Source organism: Tauraco erythrolophus, chromosome 5 (assembly GCF_009769465.1).
Source record: "Tauraco erythrolophus isolate bTauEry1 chromosome 5, bTauEry1.pri, whole genome shotgun sequence".
Taxonomy (NCBI): Eukaryota; Metazoa; Chordata; class Aves; order Musophagiformes; family Musophagidae; genus Tauraco; species Tauraco erythrolophus.
Genome location: NC_141469.1, coordinates 28,140,678 through 28,167,628, shown reverse-complemented (window position 1 = coordinate 28,167,628; position 26,951 = coordinate 28,140,678). Strand labels below are relative to the sequence as shown.

The window sequence follows — 26,951 nt, the reverse complement described above, 5'->3', positions numbered from 1 at the left end:
CCCTGTCTGTGGTTCCTTGGTGGATATCTCTGCAGACTTTAAGATTTCCTGCCTTACCCTTCTGCCACCCTTCCCACACAGGAATTGGCTTTTGTCAGAAAAATAGGCAGGAATGATATTTAAGGTTGTTTTCTGCTGCAATAGTACTGGCCTAATGTCGCTACCTTGTTTTGTTCAGCTGCATTTTAGATACAGTAAAATTCTAATATGAATAGGAAAATGGAAAAAAAAAATTGCGTCTACTAGGAAATAATCTGCATTCCAAACACCCTTTTTTTCAGTTCATTAGTTATTTCTCACAGGATAGTTAAAACTATTCTTTTGAGATGATGCTTGAATTAAGCCAATTCAGAGCTGGCAATATTACAGTTCTGATCTCATGTCTTTTTTTAGTGTGTTTGTACTGTCATAGAAGACCATCTTTACAGTGAGTCGTCAATGGGATTGCATAAACTCAAAACCTGAACTTCTGTTTTGTTGTGACATTCTATTTTGAAACAGTAAGGTTTTATCAAAACCTAACATTAATTCAACCTTCTCTTCAACATCTGTTGAAAAAGACCAGTACATCTTGCAGTTTATAGAACTGAAATGATTCAGTATTGTGGTGGTGAATGAGAACTTAAAAGTAACGAACCTGAGAACAAACGCAAAGAATTGAAGACTTTTCTATCTTCATTGGTAGTTGGAGATGCATAGAAATGGATACTGGGTTTGGTTTCTCTTTTTTCATTGAGAAAAGCTTAATTTGTAAGGGTCAAAGACAATAGTAATCTAAGTATAATACTTTGTTTTTTTTTAATTTAGAGAAATATTCAACCTAAGCTTTTTTCCTCTCAATTCTCTTTTATCTTTTATATATAGAGAGATTTAAAATGTGATATAATGCCTTATTTCTGTGTATTTCTTTTTAATCATGTTGAAAACTGCTTTGATCTTGCTGTTTCCCTATGTCACACCATTGTCAGAAGTTTAATATATGAAATAGCTGGATTCCATTTACAAGGACTAAATAACACATGGAGAATCAGTAATAAATGCTGTTTCACCTTTTTTTTAGTAGATAATAGCAGTCTGCTCTTCAGGTGATCACTGTAATGTTGGCAACTGCACCATGTGTATAGTTTTATGCTTTGCTTACTGAAATCAACATCATTTACTTCTGATGCGTCAAGACTGGGGAGTTCCTGTGTGACAGGAATGCCTTCCCTTAGAAACACTGTATTTTCTGTTATCGGTGGGGTGTGGTAAACGAACTTTTCAGATCTTGAAACCGAAAGTCAGTGTGTGTATCTCTAATTGTAGCTTTGGAAAAGCATTTAGATAACTGATGAGTAACACAGGTAATCTGTTGTTGATCTTCACAAGAGTGTTGTATTTAGTAGATTGTACTAAAGCTTGCATCCTTTGCTTTTCATTATACCAAAAAAATTAATTCTCAGTGAGCTTAGTAATATATCTGGAAAATGTGTTTTCACTAGCTACCAGTACGCGGCCATAATACAAATTTTCACCAGTCCAAAGGATGATGCATTCTTAAAACATTTGGGTTTGCAAAGTACCACTGTTCTGCCAGGTAGTGAGCTTCTGTAACAAAACCCACAAACCTAAATTCATTATCATATTGTTGTACTACTTTAACATAGACTAAGAGGTTGTTTTGAGGAAGTTGAGCACTTTTCACTTCTGCGTGAAAAGTGTTTAGCTGTTCATCTGCAGTGAAAAACGCCTGTTTTCCACACATGTTTAGAGTTATAATAAAGAAATATTTGTATTTTAGTACTGCTTGTATAATACCTTATTTGGGAATGGTGCTTTACTAAATACAGAATTGTCTTTAGGAAAAGCTTTGAGATTAGTGGTTGCATATTTAAAGCAGTATCTACAAATGTTCATGTATTTATGAATGCACATTCCTAATTGTACTAAATGATGTTGTCCTGTTAATTGAAATACGGATTTTGGTAGTGGATGTTGATTTGCAAAAGCCTGTTCCCCATTGTGAAAGAAGAGAAGGCAGAAAATTGGGAAAAGGTTTAGTGTTGAGAAGAGCTTGAAAGCAGGAAGTGAAATTCACTTTCTTTCATATGTTTCTTGTCTTTAAGAAGAGATACTGAATTTAATAGGGTAGCAGATACAGAAACGCTTAAGATAGTCTGAAGTTGCAGAAGGCAGGACAGACTGAGAAATTTAGGATGGGGTTTGAAAGAGGTGATTGACATTGCTTGTTACACATCGATGAGTGGCTGTAGATTAATGTAATGGGGAAAGAAGACACAAACTGAGAATCAGATGAGAAAGAAAGTAACGAAAGACTACAAAGGGATGGCTAGAAAAGTAAGAACTGCTACAAACTCAGCTTCTGTAGTTGTGGAGCCGTGATCACGAGAGTGTGAGGAGTCAGTGTTTTGAGTGGTAAACATTTTTGAATCCGGAGAAGGGATTTCTGCTGGTCATGAAAATGTTTCAGGGACAGGATCATGGTTTAAAATGCTGTCTTTTAAGATGTCTCCACAACAAAGGAAATAGAGTGGAGAAGGGGAATTTGTAGTAGTTTGCGAGACAGCAAAGCACAAGCTAGATATTTTTTCATAGAGAAGCAAGGAGGCTGAGAGATTTTAACACATACAGAAAGGAGGAAAAGAAAGATGATTTGAATGCCATTTGTATACAGAGTCAAAAGCAGGACATAAGCAAATAATAATATGCCTTACTACGTACGCTAATTAAAGTTTTCTCCAAATTGGGTGATGCTGGAATTGCAGTTCTGTAGCTGTTACCATATGTCAAAGAGTTCATTTGTCATTCTCTTTTTTATGGCTGAGGAAATTAAAGTATGGAAAATAAGTAACTTGTTTAAGGTCACAAGTAAATAAAAATGTGTATTAGAATTCTGCTTCATCTCAGGTCAAAGCATTCATTTGTCATGCTGCTGCTTTGGAAGACAAGTTGAATGGTGAAGATATGTTTCCTTCCTTTTGAAAATGAGGCTGCCAGTGCTTAAGTGAATAGTGACATTTCCTGAGAGTGACTCAAGGTTTTGAAATAACTTTGTAGTTAGAGGACGCTTATTACACTCCTTCAGTAATTACTCATGTGTAAGGTTTTACTGATCGATTTTTTGTTTGTTTATTTTTTTCTCCCACCCACTCTAGAAAATGCATTTTGTTTTCAAACCAGTCTGAAGGGCCGCAATATACATGTCTATACTCTTGACTTCTAAGTTCTGTTTTATTGTAGATGATGCATATGGCTGTGTGAAAGTTGAGCATTACGTTTGTCAAACTATATCATGGGATAACTGGGAACTGGGTTCGCTGCATCCTAACAGGAAACTTCTATCATTTAGGGTAAAAATTATTTTAAGATTTTGATGGTTAAATTTCTTTATAGAGTTTGCATTACTGTCAATAAAAGTTACTTACTATGTTTTAAATTGTTTTTTATTTTACGATTAATCATGTGTAAATCAGTCTTCGTAGTAACCATGTCAGACTGCTTCCAAATGTATGCGTTGTTTTGATTTGTTCTGCCAAAAACATAGGTGCTCATCCAAAAAAAAATTATTTAAAAATAATTAGCTTGCTTCAGTCCTCTTTCCAAGTCAGCTTGCTTTTTTCAGTCTCGTGTGCTGTTGTCTTTCCCCTTCTTTTTTTCCCCATCCCTCTTCCTTTCAGTGCCATTCACGGTTTACTGCTTTTCCTTGCTCCTTGGCACCCTATCCAGCTCTTCTGATTTCTGCAGTATTGCTGCTTCTTTCTACTTCTGTACCTTTGAAGGCATCAGACTCAAGCATGCCCATGAGGTCTTTGTGTTGCCTAAGATTTTTGGAGTTCAAATTCTTTACTCTTTGGGCTTTCTGACTTCTGCAGTGTATTCTGTAACATGGAGAGTGGTGTGTAGTGCTAAAGGGCTAAATGTAAACATAATATGCAAGATCTGGTAATAGATGTCTCGACCAAGCAGGACAGAGAGAAAATAAAGTGATCCTTGCAAACCCAAATGAGAAGGACAGGAAGCCCAGCTGATGAGGCATGATCTTTAAAGCAGAACACATAGGCTGGAAGAAAGTCAAGAGTTTTTTTGAAGCTGTGTACGTTATTCTCTTTTTCTGTAATTATGTGGTTTCCTACATCTTGTCTCAAATCAGCTAGAAGGAAAAAATGGGTGTGTTTTTGACTGGATTTACTGCTTTATGCAGATACGCATAAAGATACGCACCAGAACATTAAAGAGAATAGGTTATTTGGTTGGAAGCGGGAAAATAATAGTCTCTCTGGTACACCTATGCTCCAGCCTTACAAGTGATTGAGTTAAGTTAGAATTTATCAGATCCCTTGACTTCACAGGGATGCTGCATTTCCATGTTTTAAGTTAGAAAAAAAACGTAAAACCTGAACTTCCTATTCAACAGTGTGTGACTTGAAATTTTTCAGTCGCACTTTCACATAGGAATTAAATGTAGAAAGTTACAGTCATTACAGTTTTATCTAAAACTGTTTCAAAGAAGAGCTGAAGAGCTTTCATATTGCAGTAAATGTTTTGAAACCAATACAAACAAATCAAGAATGGTGCTGTTGTTCAGCTGAGTCTTTGATTTGTTGCTGTTATATAGATGGTTAATGAGATGGTTTTTCCAGCTTCAGATTCTTTGTTTAGCAATGAAGCTGCAGTCTTGCGTTTGTACCGTCAGTGCTGTTTGTATTCATGATGCAGTTGCAGTGTTTTAGTTTTCCATCAAAATTAAATTCTCAAGGAATATAGATTGAAAGGAAGCTGCCTTGTTCTAAACAGTAAAGTATGCTTGGGAATAAGCTGTCACCTCAGAGCTGTTAGAAAACCTTGTAAATTTACTGAAGCTGAGTGAGCCTTGGATCAGATTCCTTATGAGAGACTCTGAAAAAAATTAACTAAAGGAAATCCTAAAAACTTTTGTTACACTTTATTATACAACAAAGCAGTTAACATAGAGCTGTCACAGTAAGGATGTATACAAAATCGTTGTTCATATTCACTGACCCTTCTGCCAACTTCTGTCAGATTCGCCAGTGTCAGTATTACAGGTCAAGGGCTGCATTGCGGGAGGGGGCAGGCTGCCAGTGTCTCCTCTGAACTGATGACCTTTAAAAGCAGCATAGAAGTGCTGCTGTACCCAGCAAGCGGCGTACATCAGTCTTACAGACAGATTAGAGTCTAATACAGTTGGTTATCATCTCACTTTTTCTTTCATTTCCCAGTACCAGGTTTTACTAAGGATCATTGGGGCTTGAAAATTGCTGGTGATTATTAACAGGTTTTTTTGAGACAGAGATGCGTGGGTTGATGCATTGTCATCAGTGACTTTCATGACATAATGATCCTTTGCTATAGATGTTTAATCCATCGTAGTGTCTGATAAACTGAATTAAACACAATTCAGCCTTATTAATAGAACATACAAGTTAACACACAGAACTCCTGTTCAAGATTTTCCATTAAAGCCTTTTATTTAGTAAAAATGTTTTCAGAGTCTGTATTCTCAAACTGACTTCTGTCATTAAACTGCATATAATTGTCAGTAAATCCTAGGTTTGAAAGACTGGCTTCAATATAGTTTTTAAAAGTAAGTTTGCTATGGGCAATGCAGGTTATTTATATAGTTGTGTTTATTTCTATGTATATATTTTTCAATAGTGTATTTTAAAAAGACTAGAAATACACTGCCATATATATTGTGTATATACATGTAGCTTATACAGTGTGTGGAAATACAGGTTTTTAGAGAGAGTTTTTTCAGGAGCCTGCAAGTAAGTTTTGTTTACATTTTTATGAAATATTTATTTGTGGTTTTGTACAGTATAAACTTAAATATCAATATTTAGGGTCTCCACTAGGCAGTATCTCAACTGACTAATCATGAAAGGGGTAGGCTACTGACAGTGCCATGGATCAGAGGAACCTAATGTTGAGCTGGTAGTCTCGTAAAGAGAAACCGGAACTTTGAAAAAAAGCAACACAAACTACCAGTTTTGGAAACCTCCTAAATAACAGTTTAAGCATACTGGCTTTTCATTTCGTTTTAATGGTGCTGGTTTCACATGGACCCTTTGTAGTGTTGTAGTGAGGCTTTGAGAGCAGCTGTAAGTCTGCTGCAGCCTTCCCCTCTGTGGCAGACTATTGATGACAAATTTGAAGTGCAGCTGCTTTTTGCAAGTCAAATAGTGCAAGGCCTGCTAAGTTTAGGTCAAGTACCTTTTTTGCACCCAAATGTGTAAAATATCTCAAGTCTGGTGACACTGGAACATTGTGGGGTTTTTTTGAGATAACAGATCAAACTCCAAGTCCAAGAAATGCAATACCTTGTAGTTTCTAGAACCAGATGAAACATAGCACTTTCTAGTGAGGATTTTCTAGAAGTCTTTTAAAAAATTACAATATATTGTCATATTCAATATGAATTTATAAATATATTCTGTCTCTGCATTGAAGTAGTTTGGCATTGTACATACTGTGTTACGTTTCTGTACTCTAGATTTGATCCAGATGCCTCAGAGATCAGTCTGTTGTAGTAAAATCCAGTAGTGTGTCTTCAGATGACCAAAGAAGAGGCGGCCTCGCTGTTCTATTCTTAGTGTGTTACGATATGTTTTACTCTTTTTTTGTAAAAATAAACAAGATGCTAAGAGTTCTTCCCCAAATAATGAGGCCTTTTTTTTCACAATGGTTACTACGCGATGTTCGGCATGATGGCTAAAATATCCTGGTGCTGAAATAAGGTGAAAAAAATAGATAGGAAGATGTTTTAAGAAAGATTTCAACCTTTGATACTCAGTGCTCGAGATTTGTTAAATTGTTTGAAATAGAAATGTCTCCTACTACAGTGTCATATGTTCTCTAAGAGCCTTGGAGACCTGGCATGTTGTGAAAGCAGAGTAGTCATTCTGAAGTTGAAGAACAGCAGAAAGATGTATCAGAGCAGTCGTGACTGGAAGTGATGTCAGCTCATTGAGGGTATGAAAAAGGCTTTCAACAAGCTGTGTGCTGTACCTTCACCTGGAAGTGAGTCTGAAGGCACGGAAGTCACACAAATGGGCTACATAATCATTTGGTAACACAAGGAAGCCAACTCATGTCCTGTGTTTCAACTTTCACCTCAGGTCCTTTCTTCCTGAAAAGCACAATTGCAGTCTGATAAAGGCAGGAATGGCTGTTGAAGGTACACAGCCGTCTCTGTGGTTTCTCTGTGAAATTTTGCTCGTCTTTCCTTGTGAGGGATCATGAGAGAGTATTGTCTGACTGCCACATTCTTGCGCTGATCTGAAATTTCTGGCTTGTTAAATATGTATCTCCGTCAAGTTGACAGAAGTTGATATTTTTATAATAAAATTGTTGTACTAGAATTTGATGAATGTTATATCAATCAATGGCGGAAAACAACAAAAAAACCAACATAGTCCCAATATCTCTCATGTATCCACCACTGGGTGTGCTTCTGTAAGTGATCAGTAAATTACTCCTACGCAGAGTTATTTTTTCTAAAGATTATTTCATTTTCCAAACTTGTTTATGTTCATGCTGGATTTCAGTTTCATGTGTTATACTCGGATTTAGTTCAAGTTTTGATTTTACTCATTGACAAGCTTGTCAAACTTCCTTGTGTGCATTTAGTTTATGTATTGACTGAGAATGTAATTTATACAAATAATTCCAAAGCACAGAAACTTTCACTATTAATTTTTTTTTAATCTGTAAGTGGCACTATTAACATTCATCAATGCTGAATGATTCTGTTTCAGATATTCTGCTGTTTTCTGCCTTTTTGCCATACTTCAATCACATGGCCAGGTGCGAAAAGCAGTAACATAATTAAATTATCAAATTAATGTGAAATAATACACAGTTAGAGAAGGTTACGTTTTTGGCAATGCATTTCCTTGCTAACTGGTCCATAATCCTAGAAGAAGAGGCTCACATGCTAAAAAGAAATTTAAAAGATTTTTTCATTTGCATCTGTTTATTCCATATCCCATATGATGGGTAAATAACCGCCTGTGGAAATGGCTAGTGTCAGCATTAAGCCATAGCTGAGAAATAATTTTCTTTTTATTGAACACATTCCAAAGCTTCCCAATACTTTTCTGTCTCCTCCTAGTGCCAAACCATAACGTAGATGGGCCCAAAAATGTAGTGTGATGAGTCCAGACTGGCACTCTTAGGGTCCAAATTACAGTCTTGACTGGCTGAGTTGATAAAACATGTATGATTCTGAAGTGAAAAGCGGCTTCCCAAAAGAAGCACTGTGATTTTAGAGCACAAACGTCTGAGCCATTTCAGCTGTCTTTTAGCCTCTGTTTAATGCAGTCCTTAAAGTAGTGACTGCTCTCTGTCTGCACGTACAAAAATGCACATAGCATTGACCTTTTCCAGTCTGGTAGAGGAGAGTCTGGCTGTCGTATGAGCCTTAGGTGGGTCATTGTAAGCTCTGAGCTACTTCAGGTTTTGCCCTTCTGACAGCTAAACTGGATATTTTCTCCTGCATCACAGCCATCTAGAGCAACTCTGGAAGGGGTGGAGGAAATGTATGTGATAAAACACAGAATGGAGGACATGAGTACTTGGAAAGGACCAGGTTGTTGTAAAGAACTTGAGGACCTTGGGGCTTGAAGTCATGTTTGCTGCGACCTGGGAGAAAGAAGTCCCAGTATAAATTTGGGAGTGTGACACAAACACATGCTTCAGGGAGAGGGATTCATATTTATACGTTAGTCCAAGCTGGCAGCATGATGGTGGCCATGCAGGAATGTCGCACTTCATGTGAAACTTCATTAGGAGAGATTTCCAGTACATATACTACTGGTGCTGACAGTGCTGGTGTTGGTGTGACATGGTGGGGAGGGAGACCTCCAGTAGCACTCTGTGGTCACCCACAAGAGAGCTGAGATTAGGCTTGTATGAGCACAGTGGAGAAGTGTTAGACTGATCAAGGGGGTAGAAGGACATCATCCTAGATGAGACTAGAAGGACTAGGCTTGTAAAGTCTAGCCAGACAAATGCTGAGGGGGGATATTAGGGCAAGGGGCAATGGCTTTAAACTGAAAGAGGGTAGATTTAGATTAGATATAAGGAAGAAATTTTTCACTCAGAGGGTGGTGAGGCACTGGAACAGGTTGTCCAGAGAAGTTGTAGATGCCCCATCCCTGGAGGTGTTCAAGGCCAAACTGGATGAGGCTTTGGGCAGCCTGGTGTAGTGGAGGGTTTCCCTGCCCATGGCAGGGGGCTTGGAACTAGATGATCTTTGAGGTCCCTTCCAACTCTAACCATTCTATGATTCATTCTGTATGATCATTGTCTATGAATACATATGGATTGTAAACACCAAGGAGGGGGAGAGAGTACGGTTCAAGCAAATGGTGAACACTGGCACCAGAGCAAATGGATACAAGCTGGCCTGTGAATAAACTGAGACTGGAAATTAGAAGAAATTTTTGTACTGTTGGAGCTGTGAGGTTTTTGGAACAATTTTCTTTCAGGAGTTAATGGTACAAAAAAATACCAAACAATGCTAACGGCATTTTAGGTGGCTGCTTAGGTTGTACGAGGGACTATTTCTTGTGCAGACTGCTCCAGGCATGGACTTTGACTTGGTCCATACCAACTGTAATGTCGCTGTAGAAGCAAACCCAGTAAATTGATTTGGTTTTTTTAACCCTTTGTAACACCTAAAGGAAACACATTTTGATGTGTGCAGTCTTTCTGATTGGTGACTGCTAGATGTAATCTCCAAAGGACTTGTTTGTACCATTAAAATCAAGGAGTTTTGTGTGTGTATAATCATTTATAAGATCAGAGCCTACAGCTGTTTTTTGAATTATGTTGTAGCTGCATTCGTTAAGCATGTGTAACTTCTAATTTTTTTGCAATCCTTACTCTTACAAGTAAATCCAAATTCTACTCAAACAATTCTGGTCTTGATCCAACTTAGGACTGGGGGTTGCTAATCCAGAAACACCTGTTGAAATAACATAAATCATTTTGTGAAGTATTCAATAAGAAGTGGTTCTCTTTCATTTTTATGGAGTTTGGTTTTATTTTCTTTCTTTTAAAATTTTTCTTCGTGTGTTTTAATTTGAAAAATTACTGCTATAGATCTTGGTTTCCAACAGTTGTAGTCCTCTGTGTGTGAGACTGTGTTTTGCTGCAGTAGGTTTTTTTGCATGATTTATGTTGATGTTGATTATTGTTACTGATCTCGCAGTACCTTAGAAAATGTGTGGATATAACTGAGATGACAAAATCTGTACATGTACCAGACCCAAAACCCTATTCAATAAGAAATTTAGAGCCTCTGCAGAACTTTTATGTGAAATGCATCACAGGAACATCTTGAAGTCATTATATCTTGCTTAGATGTTGAAGTGAGTCGTGTATGTTTTGTCTGTGGTAGAACTATGAGGATATTAGGTAGTGCGTTGAAGGTGGAAACAGAAGTGTTTTGAAGAAGTGAAATCATCCAGTTTGCATCTAAAGAGAGGAGAATATTTTCTGCTTTTGGAACAATGAACTTGTATCAGTTGTGTGGCGTGCAGTGTCACTGTTTGGTAGCAGAATTTGAAACTGCTGGGCATGGTGTGCTGGACTCTCTTCCCCGTCTCTACATCACTTCCTCTTAACCTTTCTTAAGTAGATTGGATGCAGTCTAGTGTAATTTGAAAGATATTGAGACCTTTCCGATCCTGTCAACTGGTTCTTACAAGTTTGTTTTTGTTTGTTTTTTTTTTCTTTTGCAACATTTTTGTATTGTTAGAATTTCTTATTTCTTAGAGGTGTCATTTTTTCTGGATAATGTCTAGTTTGGCATCTCAGTTGTACCAATCGATAGGACATCCAGTTTTCCATCAGCGAGAGCTTAGACAGTTGCAGTATCAATAAACTAAGGGACAAAGACTTTGTTTTAATGTATGAATTGGCAGATTTCAGTCTCTGTTGTCTAAGGGTTTTGTGATGATGACTGAATGTTCTCTATTCAGGTATCAAGTGGTTTAATAGCGCAGTGAATGCCTGTACCACTGCGTGTGTGGTGAAGAGATACTGCTCTGTGACTCCATTCAAAACTGAACGTCAGCTGCCTAAGCATAAAAAAAAAAACTTACTGTTTAAAGTGAGTGCTTGCTCCCATGTTGTGTGTCAACTGCATGTGCAGATGCAGTCCAGTGATGCTTGTGCTTAGGGTTCGATATTGCAGAGTATCTCCTGTGAAATGAGAAGAGTTTTCCCTCTTAATACAAACACAAATATAGATCACTTAGTTCTCCTAAAGCTAATCTTGTCATGCTAGAACGGATACATCAGATGAAAAAGACTAACAAGAGGATGGCAGATATTTGGAGAAATAACCTTTAAAACAAAAGACCTGGGTTTATTGCTTCTGCAGGCTTTTTATACCTGAAAATATGTATACATGATTAAGCTGAGATCTTATGAAAGAAAAAAAGTAAGTGGTTTTTTTCATTTTATTTACAGGTACTAAATGAAGCAGTGGGTGCACTGATGTATCACACTATCACTTTAACACGAGAAGACCTGGAGAAATTTAAAGCACTTCGAATAATTGTCCGAATTGGCAGTGGTTTTGATAATATTGACATCAAATCTGCTGGAGATTTAGGTATGACTATTAAAGACATTATTTTACATCTTATACTTGCCTGCAGAAATCTGATAGCATCTAAGTCTTTGTATTAATGTCTTCCATGTAATTTATACTAACATAGTATGTAAGCTGTATAATTTTCTCATCAACGTGTTTAAAAAGTCATTATGGAGATACTAGCATTAGTTAATTAAGTGATAATATTAACAGCTTTGTGACACAATGACAATCCGCCTGTTCAATATAAACCCAAGGAGTAAGGCCATTATCTTTTGTCTCTTTGTTTTTTACCCCAGTTGTATGTTTTAACTAGTACTGCTGTAATCCAGTCACAAAGTATAATTCCATCAGCGTGGCATACTACTTCTGTTTGCATAAAAAATGAGATCATTATCAACTGTCTGAGACTTATTTATGATGCATGAGATTTAGTACTAAACCACTCCATAAAATAGAAATAAGAATTTTTTTTATGAGAATCAGTTGTTGCTGCTTTAGAACAAATTCAGGTACTGGAACTATGAAGAGATGGTGCTTAGTGTTTCACTATAAAAAAGCAACGGTCTGATTTGTCCTTTTCTTACTTTAGGATAAATAATCTCTTATCTACAATCTACAGGTCAAAGTACCATGTGGAATAAATGTGTATGTTTTCTTAGATTCTTTTCTAAGATTGAGGTGACCGGGTATGTTTCCCATTATGCTCTGGTAAGATCTCGGAAATATTTACTTCGATGTGACAGTGCTTAGTCCTGATAATAACCCCAGTGATGTAGTGAGGAGCTGTAATATGGTCTGTTTATCAGTAAATGATAGTAAAATAATCACCTGTTTCTAATGGCTCTGTAGTTTGCTCAGCAGGCAGAGGCTGATGACTTCTTTGTGAGTTTCTATGAAGAACAGATCAGATCTGAGAGCGTGCAAGGCTGCGTTCCTGCATACCGTAACGAGTGCCACAGTTAGGTGCATGCCTTGGGAGCCCCAGAAAACACATTTATAAGTAGAGATTGGCCTGGGGTAAATTCCGGGATCAAAAGCCAAAACCTAGGAACAGATCAAAGGCCCTGTCCAGTCAGGAGTCCGATTCATGCAGAGAATCCCTGATAAAAGGAATATCTTTGCATGTTTGTTGACTCTTGTTACAAGTCTCTATTCTGGGTGGTAACCCAAGTTTATAATCTAAATATACCTGCATAATTCTTCAAGCCAGTGAGGTATGGCAGATGTGGGACATTCTCATTCGTATGAAATGCTAAACAGCCAATTTCCTAATCATTCAGTTCCAACGTTGTGATTAGGCTAAGTTCTGGTCCACCCCATTCGTGCTTTCCAGTATTTACAAGATACAATTGTCCACTCTGTCAACAGCCAGTAAATGCTGGAAGGCTTGCAGTGTAGTATCTGATTTTAATAGTTAGGGTGAAACGTTTGGAATTAAATACTAACTCACCACTACTGGTACAAATCGCTTTCCGTTTGTTGAACTAGTAAAAAGAATATGCATCTCAAGTAGGTAACATGAGAGTTAATTGCTCTTTGAAAAAGCTTTGGTTCCCTTGAAATATAGTAGAGTTAGACCTTAAAGTATGACATGTTCCTGAACTTCCGAGGTAACTTTTTGAGTTAATTTTCAGAGAGCTGGCTGGTGAGATTGTTACTAGCTTTTGCTGTTAAGTATTATTTTCCCATTAGCACTTTTACTCTTCTTAAAATGCGTGAGAACAGATGTTTCTTGGATAAAAATCTTTAAGATCTCCTATTCTTTTTCTCCAGTTTATTAGTTGTTTACTAGAAAATATGTACGAGTTGTGAGTGTAACTGGATGCAAATGAAGTGGGAGTCGTGGTTGGTGCCAGTTGACTCCTGAGTTTTTCAGCATTGAGCTGAATGCACAAGATCTCTAAAAGTGGTGGGAAAAGTGGAAAGGGAAGGGGAGCATAGGAGTGATACATATAAGTGTGCTATCTCTTCTTAGGGGAAGTGTGTCTTTTCTTCATATCCTTGCCTCTCTCTTGGTGCTTTTTTGTGGTTCACCACGTCTCTGCCTTTCAGAAGTTAGCTGGTTTTAAATTTGGGGGAAAATAGGGAAAAAGGAATTTCTACAGTTTAGGAAAGAACTTACCTGACTTTTCTCCCTCAGGTTTCCTAAGGAAACCTATTAGGGAGGAAGGTGTAAGGTGAGTTCAATTTCTTATTTTTTTTCCCAAATATGTCATATAACTTCTTAAGCTCCTTTTACTTTCTTGATGCCAGCTATTAGAAGACATGGTTATTAAATTTGTTTTGCTATCTAAAACCTGCGGTTTTGCTCCATGAAAAAGTCTTTCTGTATAAACAAATGCAACTGTTTAATAGGATGCATTTAAAAGACTGTTATTTTTCAATTTTGTACTTTTATCCCCACTCACAGTATTTTTTTCATTTTAAAAAAAAATTGTTTCATGCTACCATTGATGTTAGCAGGATGCCAAGATTAATATTCCAGCAAATTATGCTGGTTTATCTTTGTAATTTTAAGTGCAGTGACTCAGCAGACACTGTATCTCTACAGCAGAGAAAAGAAAAATATTTCTGCAGGTTAATTATGTTGGTTTTTACTGATCTAAAGAAAGCTGTAAAAAAAGTACAAGGCAGCAGAGTGAAGGCATTTGAATGTAAAACACAGATAAATATGGTATGAGCTTATTTATCAGATTATTGTTATTACTGTTATTGAAGATAATTTTTTTCCCTTGCTTCATGAGATATACTGGTGTTAGCTGAGGACTCATTGAATATTTATTTATGTAAAAATCCAAACAACTAAGCCAGTGAAAACAGTATTAGGGTGTTTTCTAGTACACAAAACACGTTTTTTTTCTCCACTGTGAAATTGTACTGTATACTGTTTGTGATCTCAGTCAGCACAACTGAGACACAAACATTGGCGGGAGCTAATGATTAGAGAACGTGTAGTAAACAGAAAAAATGGAGAGACAAGTCAAAAAGGTCACAAAGTTTTTCGAATAAACATTTTCCTTAACTGCTGTACATTGAGTACTGGAAGGTAAAAAGTAGAATGGGATAACTTCTATGCAATTACAGTCGCTTGTTGCCTGATCTGTTTCCTGAAGTAAAGGGAAGAATATTGTGAGTCCTGAATCAGTTCGCCTTCCACGATTGTCTGTGGAAACCCGTAACGGTCTTTTAGCTTCTTGATGTTACGCTCTTTTCAGCTAGTAACTTTTCAGCTGTTAGGAACGTGGACTTACTTTTGCATTATCTTTACATGCCGTGCAGAAGCAGGTTTTATGTTTCCCTATTGACAATTAGATGGGTTATCCATTTATTTTGAGGGACCAGGAAAGGACTTGGATTCTGTTTGTCGTAGTTCTACAAACGCATGTGCAACGTGAAACAAATTGTCCCTTCCTGTGTCATGATTACCCATACATGAATTGGAAATACTAATAGTCATTCTGTGAGGACTTTATAAGAGTTGCTGTCATTATAAATTATTTTCTTCTTTATGACTTGAATAGATAGCTTTTGGGAGAATATCTGCTTAGTGATGGAAAACTAACTGACAAAATTAGATCTAAACAATGATCATTAACTGCACTGTTGAGAGCAAGGCGTATCTCTTTGCTATTCAGAACATCTAGTTCAGTGTGCATGTAAAACGCTTACTAAGACCTCAACTTGTGTTCTAAACTACTTGACATCTTCAGTACTTCCTTTTTGTAGTTTCAGTGCTGCTTACCTTAGTTTACAAACACAATAAATAGTAATAAAAAAAATGTTTGCACACATGTATCAACTCTTATGTCAAGTATTCTCTCTGCTATTACAGTCAGAAGCTTAGTATTTGTGCAAAGCAGGTGTTTAAATATCTGCAAATTTAAACATACTCCTGAATTGCTGTTAAACGCAAAAATGTAAGAAACATTTGGCATCTGATACCCTTTCCCCCGCTCTTCACAGGGATCGCAGTGTGTAATGTGCCAGCTGCCTCAGTAGAAGAAACAGCAGATTCCACCATGTGCCACATTCTGAACCTGTACAGGCGAACCACCTGGCTTCACCAGGCTTTGCGAGAAGGCACGAGAGTACAAAGCGTTGAACAGATTCGGGAAGTGGCTTCTGGAGCTGCCAGGATCAGAGGGGAGACCTTGGGCATTATTGGATTAGGTATGTTGGCTCGGAGAGGTGGTTTGATACTCCACACCTTCTTTGCTTTAAAAATAAAATGAAGATTTGAGCTGTAAAAATGGAACACTTAATTCACTCCTTTCCATGTCAGGCATTCTGTATAATACCCCTTTGTTCCTGATGTTCATGTGCCTCTACTATTTTCCTTTTAGACATCATCGTTTCCTTCAGACAACGTCTTTTTGTTTCTGATATTCTCTGAATTCTTTGAGATTCTGTGCATCGTTCTGCTATTGTATTGCCTGGATTCAGGCACATTGGCTTTAAGAGGAGGAGACACCATTGCTTCCCTTTTCCAGGACAAGGATCCTGCTACTCAGCCCGCTGTTGCATGTACATGTTGTACTTCTCATCCATTGTCATATCTGTGTCTGTTTGTGCTTTTTCCCTTTTACCTTTTCTAATATACCTGAAAAGTCTTTGCTGCAGTAACAGCCTGCAGAGCTGTTATTTCATGGGTTTAGTTGAGCTGCGTCTGAATTTGTATTTCAGCTCAAATGAGAGGAAAAATATGTGCAAGGAAGCTTGAAATGTTTCCAGACCTAATAAAATCACCTACTTACCTCTCTGAATGGCCCTAAATGTGTTTCAGCATCTAACAGATGGACAGGCTTGTTTGAGATGAATTAATTACTGTCTGTTACAGAAGTAGAGAAGAAAAACAAGCAAGTCAGTTTCTATATAAAAATTATTTAGTCATGTGCTTGTCTTATCAAAGATCTGATAGATCGTGGATGTAATTGCTGTGGTATTCATCCACAGGAATTAATAATGTGATTTTTTGACAACAAGGCATCATACTTAAATGACTGTTCCAGTTACGCATTGCTGTCAAATAACTCAAGCCACAAACTCTTACTTTTGGAAGCTGAAAATAGCCTGGCATTACATAGTACTCATTTAAATGAGTATGCTAGGCAGCAAAAACATCTTCACAGTCAAAGAATTGCCTTTAAAATCTGACTTTCAGTAAGTTAGTCGTGAAGCTGCTTTCTCAAATCTGTACCCGTGTAGCTTTGCACCTCATTTAAACACGCACCGAGTATTGCACTCAGTCACAGCATCTGTACGTAAATAGACAGTCACCTGCAGCGTTTTAAAAATGGAAATGCATACCTAGATTTTGAAACTTAAACCTTGGCTCACGTACTATGTATATATTTGCTGAAGGTACCTGTCCTGTTAGCGTTGCATTTTTTGTATTGTACAAATTCCAGGCTGAGATTAGAAGAAAAGTAATTTATTATTGACTTCCTTAAGTGAATTTTGTGTGTGTTGTTTTTGTTGTGGATGATTGAAAAGTATAGAGAAACAAACAGGTAATCAGATTGCAAATGTGTGCGTAAAGCTACATAAAACGCTAAGTTTTTGCTTTAGTTTTAAAAAGCAAGCCTTTTGTGTGCATGGTATATTAAAAGAGTAGTAAAATCTGATTTTAAAAGTACATATCTGTTATCGTTATTAACCTGTAATTTTCTCTAGCCTTTTACTGTTCCTATTTCTTTTCCTACAATAGAATATTCACGATTTCAAGGAAAATTAAGTTTTAAAGTCAGTTTTGAAAACTTCCACTGTTTCTTTTTGTGCATGTATGTGATTAGGTACGTTTTAATTTTGACCTGTTCTCACAAATTCCTATGTAGCTATGTATTAATGAAGAATAAAAATGTAGTCTTAGAAGATACAGAAATAAGGCTGTACTAGACTTTACGTTTGAGCACTTCAGGCACTTAGGCTGTGATATACGCTCGTTTCTATTGCAGACCACTGCAAGAGGCTACCTGTCTCTAGTTTTAGACTAAAATGTGTATTTACAACATCTTCAACAGATGGTTGCCCTTAGGTTATGTTTCTTTACTAGCGGCCTTCTCCCACATCTGTAGTTTTGCCTCAGTTTGTTATTTAGACATGTCAACGCCAGCAGTGATGAACCATTCAGGAGGCTGTGAAGTGAATGTATAGGGCACAAACCAAACAATTCTCATCATCTGTTACTAAGTCTTTTCTCTAGTTCTGTGTAATGTCACTGTTTCTGTCCTTCTCGTTAATGTGCGTCTGAGATCATCTCATATCTCAACCACAGCTGTGTTTCTCTATTCTTGTCTTAAACTTGTGGTCTCTTCAGCAGTGGGTTGCTTAAATTTATCACTTTGCTGCTGCAACAGCTACCTCCAGACCTTCTACACATCTGTTCCTGGGCTTTTCTCTTGTTTTGCCAGGGAGAAACACCCTAGCTCTTGCCGATCTCGGTGCTAGGGAATGGCTGTCATTCCCGCCAAAGCTTCAGCTACTCACTTCCTTATCCACTGGTCTAGCCAAGTTTCATGACTCACTTGCCTTTTTCTTTCCATCACCCTCTCTCTTTTCTTTGCCTCCTCTCATGCATATTCCTGATTTGACACTTGGTCTGTCCTGCTTAATCCTATTACTCTGTGCTCCTCTTTTAAAGTTAACCCCATCTCTCATCCTCTACTTGTATTGAGCTTGAAGATAAGCAGAGATTCAACAGCATAATGCCTGCTTCATGGGCTTGTTGGGTATCATCCGTCATTGTTTTGTTGTTTGGTTAGCCTCTGAGCTCCTTAGGGCAGAGCCTGTGTTTTTTTTCCTGTCTTTATGAAGTGTGTGATTTTTTTTTTTGAGCCTTACATAAATAATATCACATCAGTAAACAGCTGTCTTTGTCACTTTTAGGCTTTAATACTATCCAGTGTACTATACTTCAAGTGATCCATCACAAGCTTGGATGCAAGCCTGCATTTAAAAAAACCAACCAAACAAAATAAAAAAACAAAAACCAAAACAAAAGAGATACCTTTTCACCTTATATCTAGACATCTAGCGTTTTTGGTTGTATGTTTTTTTTTACAGGAAGAATATTTGTGAGCAGCAGCATGTAAGTACTTGGATGAATAGATAGCTGGACCTGATTCTGCTGTAATGACGATTTTACAGCAGTGAAGGCAGTGAAGTCACACTCCCCTCCCCTTCCTTCCCAGTTACAAATGCTGATGACTAATAGCTAATGCATTTCCTCACTCATTTGGAGGTGAATATCCTCCAAATATATTTGTCTCTGCATCATAACAAATGTCATCACTCAGTTTGTCTTTCTTCACCTGCTATATTCTCTCAACAGTCCCACAGTCCGGACTAGATGTTGGCCAAAGTACTGCTCTGCATTATCAGACAATATTAAGGCTTAAGAGTTGGGTGGTGTTACCATGCAATAAATGATGCACCCTTAACAATCCTACTAGCTCTCTTAATGTACTCGGCAGGAAATGTAACAAAATGGCACTCTTCACATTTCAGATTTCTTCAAGAGGGAGGAAAAATTACCCAGATTCTCCATTACTGTTGCATAGACAGGAAAGAGCTGCTGAGCGAAAGCACCTTTTGTTTCCATGGAAGTCTGCAGGCAGGTCGTCAACATTTCCACGGCCTCAAGGGCATTTTGTAAAACTTTGTAATACCAGCATAGGATGCACGTTCTTCACTCAAGGGCTGGGTGGGGGTCATTGACAGGTGTAGCTACAGTACTGTCACACTCAAATCAGGTTGTTGGCAAGGTTAAGGTCAGAGACTCCTACAAACTGGGAGATGTTGAGGGAGTTGGGAGACTTGGAGGGAGTAGGTGAGTCAGAGTGTAACAGGAGACCCAGGCGTTTTTGATGAGTCTCTCTTTACACTTCTGGTGTCACTGAAATCATGCGTGGGCTTTGCTAGAGCTTTGTATAAATCTCTAATTTGTAAAATAGGCTTTTGTTGCTCTCTGCTTTTTTTCTGTTGTATGCAATATGCATTTTCTGCATTCTTCCCACACTGCAGACCCAGAAGTTCATTTAATATTTTGAACTCCAGAATTTGCCTTCCCTGGAGGCATCCCTGAGTATTCATAGCAATTGTGTATGCTTTTAAGATAGAGTTGTCCCAAAGGTGGGGTGCTTTCTGTGCTGTTCTGTGGTTGATGTGCTAAGGTAGTTTTGAGGTACCTGTCATGCCCAGGAGAGTCTGACATAAGAAGTTTTCAGGAAAGGAAAAAAACCGTCGTAGGTTTGTGGTTGTGCTGTATTGTCAGACTGTGGTTTGAAAAGGAATTGGCAAATAACATGTGTCCACCTATGTATTTGTCTGCCAACTAAGACTAAATAAGAATTGTCAATTGCAGAAGGGTTTTATCACATAAAATAATCATAATAGGACAATTCTGACTAGAAGTTCATGCATGTGATTCCCAAGTGTTTCAGAGGGAAACGTGGACAGTGAAAGCGGCTTTGGTTTATTAGCCTGGTTGCAGTGAATGTAAAGTGTAGCTTTGTTGTAAGAGATTCACTGTTGTGAATCCCCTCAGGTATTAGTGTTGTAAAGGGTGTGAAAAAGAACAGATGACAGAATCTTGCATGTGAAAATGAATGGAGCGTATGATTCTTTTTTTCAAAAAAATTGTTTACAGTTGTGTGACTGATTCTCTGAGCTGTGAACATGCCAAAATTTGAAAATAATACAGTGTTTGTGCTGAAAATTGTCTAATTCAAGTTCATAAAAAACCAGCTTGAAAAGCAAACAAATAACATGTAAGCAAGTATTGAAGTGAAAGATTTAGAAGATATTTTAACTTGATGTCCCCAAAGAAAACCAGACAGCCCCCATCAGATTGACATACTGTTTACTATTCCAAGCACATCTTGTCACTAAGCACTGCAGAATTGCTGTGTTCAGGTTAAATGATCAACAAAAAAACCTTTCTTCCTGTGGCTTCGTATGTTTATTCAAAGAGAAACTGAAAAGCAGAGGGAAATCCCTCCAAGCACAATTGGAAAGAGACGGGATTTCCCTGTGTTAATGTGATGCTTTTTTTGAACAAACTCAGATGTTACAATAGAAAACTTGTTGGCTTTTTTTTTTAGCTGAGACGTGATTATTATGGTGTGATGCTTTTGAAAATGTCTTTATCTAACATTTGTAATACTCTAATGTGAGTATCTACTGTGTAGTCTTCTAACCTGAAAAGTGTGTTAGTTCTCATTCTTCAAAATATCCTTATTCAGTAGATAGATGTGCTCACTCACTTGTTCCCTCTGTGTTGTACTAGTAGTGTGTCAAAGGGAAGTACACCCCTCCTGATACATGTGGCGTGGGCTGATGCCCAAACAGCCGTTTCAGTCACAACTCTCAAATATCACAGTAAGGGAAGTGGAACAGAGAAAAGCTAAAGTCCATGTGAATACCAAACTTACCGCGCTTAACTAAGTGCCATGTGATGGACTGTATGTATTAATCATTTAGAGAGACAGATACAGAATTTTGTAGGGCCTTAGATGACAGGATTCTCTTTAGGCATTTTAATGCTGAAAGGATGTTATTCAAAACAAAAGAAAATACTAGTTCAGAAAGGAGATTCCATGCATTGAGAATGGTTGAGCTTCAGATTAAACAAGTTATCTTTTATTGCATCCATTTTTGAGGATTAATTTTACAGCTTTTTATTAAAGCCTGACATGGGTAAGATAAAGTCCTTGGCAGGATGTGTTGTTCACAAGCAGTAGTGTTTTACCATAAACAGGCCCAGCAGGCAAACCCTTGTATTACACAGATTATTGCAGATTACATGACATCTTCTGGCATTTCAGATCTCCGGTTGCAAAAGGTGCAAACCTCCTGCTTTGTTTTGAACAAAGCAGTGTGAAACAGCCCAGGTGCAACGTTTCTGGTGTTAGTAATGATTTCAAGTGGGATGGGAGCTGCCTCTATTTTTAAATTGTCTTCGGTTGTTGTACAAAACGGTATGGTTTGATACAAGCGTTTGCGATAGGAAGGAGGAGGCTGCCTTACACCAGCTGCTTCACATCTGTTCTCATCGCGTGTTTATCTTGTTCTAGGGCGTGTTGGGCAAGCAGTAGCACTACGTGCCAAAGCCTTTGGCTTCAGTGTGATTTTCTATGACCCATACCTCTCAGATGGCATGGAGCGTGCTCTGGGACTGCAGCGGGTGAGCACTTTGCAGGACCTGCTGTTCCACAGTGACTGTGTTACTCTGCACTGCAACTTGAATGAACACAATCATCATCTTATTAACGACTTCACCATAAAGCAGGTAATAAGCTCTGTGGGTACCCTCCTCACTGGTGCTGCTGGTGGCTGCCACCGTGTATTGTTTATTTATGTAAACAGGCAGATTCTCATTTTAAAGAAATTTCTTTCTGTTTTGCTACTTTGAGATCAAGCAAGTTTGTAACTGATTAGGAAATAGCTGGCAGCTTATGTGTTCTTGCTTTTATTGTCTTTTTTGCTCAGTAACATTGCATTTGTGGAAATAATTTGCTCTTCTTAATACTGCTTAGATTTAATAAAGTTACATATATGTAAAAGCATTTTTTCTGTGTCTTCTAGGAGCTACTTCCTTTACTTGTGTATTTTCAGGTAGCAATTCTGCCTTTTATTCTTGTTCCTCAGTTTGAGTTCTTTAGATGCAATTTAAGGATTATGACTAAATGGCTCCCCCCTGTGCTCAGTCCTGATGCTTGCAGAGCGCTTCCTGGATGGATCGCATTTACAGCATTGAAAAATTTGGGAAAATAATGTTTCTTGGAATTAGCACTAGCCTCCTCTTAAAGTTTTAGGTAATATTAAAATAATTTCAAAATCTAGGTGTAGTATAGTAACTGCTCTGCTATTAACTGATTTGATAGTAAGCGTTTTCATTAAATGTCTGGCTTCTGACTCCAACCTCAGTGTAGGTAACAGCAAGAAATAGAACATTGAGATGTAAGAATGTAAATAATGTACAGGAAAGATATAATAGTTGATTTTGCTGCTCTTTATATATGTCGTGTTTATATACCTTGGTAACAATGACAGTAGCACTCTTTGCTGTTAAATCGTTGCTTGGCTACTGAGAAGTGGTTTGCACCTACTGCTCCTGAACTGTAGGAGAACTGAAGCAATTACTGAACATGTTCCACAATCATGTGGGATCATGGCAGAAAACTGATGGTATAACGCACTTCTTGATTTGAGACTTTAGGGATTTTGCAGATCCATCTCAACATAAAATCAGGGTTTGTGATTTAAAACTCTAAAAAGTTAAGAAGTTTTAAGATGCACGTTTGTAAGAGAACAGAGCTCTGTCACTCTGCCCTGAACGTTCTCTTCTATTGTGTGCTCAGGTATGTTTAGTGGTTGTTATGTAGGTAGATGTCTTTGCAAGCAGACATCTAGACCCAAGTAGAATCAGAATCACACTGAATTCAGTGGGACCATCTGGAGGCTTAGCAGTGGTCACTTGTACAGTGGGCTGTGCAACTTGGGCCAGTGTATCACAGGAAGGTTTTGAGTGGAGGTAGATAAATGCAATAAACTTTGGAGAGAGCTTAATGCAGTAATCAGAGAAACGAACAAAACAGGTTAAAACTGAGTGATACCATCTCAAATGAAATGCATGTAATAACGTCTGTGCTGGAAAGGATATCGTAACCATTTATCTCACTGTTTGTTGTCCTTCATGATTAAAGCAAGGATTAAAATGTTAAAGATAGTTCTTGCTTTCGATCAAAGTTTGGATGAAGCAGTCTGTATTGTAACAGCTGATGTGAAAACCATAAAATTGTAACACCTCTGACTGCTTAGTTTGCTTGGAGCAGATCTTCTGAGTGTGTATCAAAAAGAGTGGAATAGATTTTTAGGCTGACAGGTGTTAAGAGTCGGCCTAAAATTTTTAGAGAGCATTGCATGCCACTTTTGTCCAATATTGCATGCTCGTGTAATAACCAGTTTTTAAACAGTACAGAGAAGTATGGTGCATCTCATTTCACTAAAGTCTCACCCCAAATTTTGTGTAAAATCTAAAATTACATAGCCTTAAAATGTCTTTGAAAATTTGGTGTCAGTCTTCTCTTTCAGTAGCTTTTCCTTTTAATTAGTCAGCATTCTGTCCTGCCATTATGCTTGACCTTGTAAACCCAGAGTAGCTCAGAGTGTTCCAAGCTTGTGTTTATTGAACTCATGATAGTCAATTGCTCTTAAGAGAAGCTGGGGTCGTCTTTATGCTTACAAATTTAGGAAAAAGAAGCTGCAATTTAAATGCAGTACGTTTTTAAAGCAGCTATTGCAGGTTTACTGTAGGCGAATTTAACAGCCATCAGCAGTTCTAGCTGTGAAGCTCTCTCAAGCTTACACCCATTGTTAAGGGTCATGTCCAGCTGCATCCACCCTTATAGTTTATTGTGAGTCACATTATTCATTCCCACTGGAATGTGTTTATGCAGCCATGTTCTGTTTGATTTGGGTTTGTCTTAGTACTAGCTTTAGAGTTTTGTAAGTAGTCCTATAATGAAAACTCAAGCAAGGTTGTTAAGGTTGGACAGAAAATTTTAGCAGGGTTCACTTGGAAATTTTGAAGTCCTTCAAAGGGCATATAAATACACTAAGCTGTTCTTAAAACTCAGATCATCAATTTGCAAGAGCACAGACACAGGAAGGATATATGAGCTCCCACGAGCCTGTATGGCATGTCTGTGTAGCCAGTGTGTTGGTGTTGGGGTGAGACTTCTTGTGCTAGTTTTGGTCTAGTTCTCACAGCAGATGCAGTGATGGTTCCCATCAGGAATGTCATCTTGTTACGAGTCCAACTTAGGACCATGCCACCATTTCTTCACTGCTCTAATTCTTAAGTTAATTCCATAAAACTGAAAGAAGTATCCCTTAGTTCTGCTCCTGTAAGTGAAGTTTGGTTTTGCTGTACAGACCAGTAGATAGTTCTCCTGTAAGCTCGAGCGTCTGCGAGTGGAGAAAGGCAGGGCCACACTAAACCTAGTGAGTTGGCCAGTAAAATATGGTGGTGTGGTTTTTTTTTTGTAACCTTACTGCAAGTATATGCACGTTAATTGTTTAATATTTCCTGTGATCTCATGTAAAAAAACCTCTCGTAGCTGACTTTCATCCAAACCTCCTTGTTCATGAATTTCACATTTTGAATCAGCCTTTCAGAGTAAGGATCCACTTACATAAACTTTAGTTTGATGTGTAGGTTTCAAGTAGTTGACTTGGTGTCAAAATGTTGGGTGTTTTTGTTCTTACGGTGAGAGATGGAGTCAGTACAAAATGAGATTTTTATCATTCATCTTCACCATGATTCCTGCTCTTCACGTGCTTACCTTCGTGCGCAGAAACGCTTCTGAGATCAGAAGCTGTGTTTGAGACATCTGGTAAAAGATGAAGTATTAGGGCGGCTGGAAGCAGGATGTAGTAATTTATTTTTATTTGGTACCATCTCTCTTATTTAAACTGCCACTTTGTTTTCACGTTGTAGATATATTATGGTGTAAATTCTTGTAGCTCTCCCCACACAGTGTCATCTACAATGCTAATCTACACAATGCACAGCACAGCTTCTCTCCGGGCACGCAGTGTTCTCAACCAAATTCATTTTCATGCCTTTTAATTGAATAATATAAGAATTCTTAGACTTTTATTTGAAAAGTCTCACGGGCAGGAGGAAGCCGAAGTAACAAAAATAAGCAAAAAATACATCTACTGTGTTTTGGCAACTAAAGGGAAAAGTGTTTGAAAATCCAAAAGCATTGAGTTTTCTGAAAAATTCATGTAGGCTTTTATTTGTGTGAAAGTTGAAAACCACAAAATATGAATTTGTTTAAGAATGTGCTGTAGTCTCTGTCTCATGCAATTTCACAGTGAAATAAAAAGGCATAAAATGATCTGTCACTTTCATATGCACAGTTGTATCTTTTGATCATGTTACTGCACAATATCTGAAACAACGTTTCTATTAAAAGACACTACTTACAAGAAACAAAAGGTTATTAAGTGCTGTGAAATAGCATTTTATGTTAGAAGCATCACATTTTGTGGTACTTTCCAATGGAAAGGGAAGACAACTGTTACAGGTTAAATCAGCTGAATAGCCTTTGTTGTAATGGATGCTTCTTTTGAGTAAAAAATAATGCCACAACGGTTTTATTTCATTTATTTTTATTTCATCATTCTTGTTTTTAACTTTCCCTAGATGAGACAAGGGGCTTTCCTGGTCAACACAGCTCGAGGTGGGTTAGTAGACGAAAAAGCACTTGCACAGGCCCTGAAGGAAGGAAGGATACGAGGGGCAGCCTTAGATGTACATGAGTCAGAACCATTCAGGTGCTTTTCCTTTTCTTTTCTTTTTATTTTGTTCACTTTGTTATTTTTAATTCTTAGTGCATGGTACAATCAACAGCAACAAGTAAATTGAGTTTTCCCTTCATTTAGTAGCTAAATACTCCATAGTAAAGCAACATGAATCTGTGCAGCACTGGGCTAATGCAAACGTAGATGGAGCTTGTGTATGTGGTCAGAAGTGAAAAAAGTGACATCCAAGATTTAATTCCTTCAAAACAAATACAATCAAATTAGTTTATTTAGTAGAAAGAGCAGGGTCTTGGGTTCAAATCCTGGGCATGGCTTTGTGTCATGGCTTTGAGGGGAGTGCTCCTTTGTCCTAGATGCAACTCTGGAGGCAATTAATGTTGATGTCTGCACACTCTCTTTCAGACGGCAAAGAGCCGAGATTTGGTGTGAGAAGTAACTACTTCATGACACCTTTCTGGAGGAAAAGACATACTTTTGTCTAGATTGCCTCTCAGGAAAGCCATAAATGTAACAGGTTGCAAAAAAAAGTTAAGGAAGGTATTTCGAGTGCAGGTTTTGTTTTGGTTTACCCTTTATCAGGGGAGTAATAACTGCTGTCATTAGCAGAGCTGGTGGCACAAGCCTTAGTTTTTGAATGACACCGAGAAATCCAGCATTTTAGGCAGAAATGTACCGCTCCCCAAGGTGGCATTGGTATTACGATATCAGCACTCCTAATCAGAAACGAGTCTATTTGATATGTCCTTGAGTCTTGAACCTGACTTCTGAGTTAGAGTTATGAGAATAGACTGCTGTAGCTCAGTGCTTGTGTGTGACAAGCCTTTTTCAGTTGTTCAGCCTGGACAGGGAGAGATGTTATTTTTAACTGGAACAATCCACATAAATTTCTGAAGAGGAACAGATTCAGGACTTGAGGGCAGGTTGTAAAGAGTGGAGAGTGGACAGTCTCTCTCGTATCAGCGTGTGGGGGGGAATAGAAGCTTTAAAA

At 37.9% G+C, this 26,951-nt stretch overlaps 1 protein-coding gene across 6 annotated transcripts in view; it reads left to right on the top strand.

The window, feature by feature from the left end:
- CTBP1 (C-terminal binding protein 1) overlaps positions 1-26,951 on the top strand; it is a 193,960-nt gene that overhangs the window by 154,625 nt on the left and 12,384 nt on the right. For all 6 annotated transcript variants that reach the window (XM_086611312.1, XM_086611311.1, XM_086611314.1 and 3 more), the window contains 4 exons: positions 11,500-11,644; positions 15,593-15,799; positions 21,703-21,917; positions 25,845-25,975. In XM_086611312.1, coding sequence (XP_086467438.1) covers positions 11,500-11,644; positions 15,593-15,799; positions 21,703-21,917; positions 25,845-25,975 — 698 coding nt within the window. The remainder of the gene's footprint in view (positions 1-11,499; positions 11,645-15,592; positions 15,800-21,702; positions 21,918-25,844; positions 25,976-26,951) is intronic.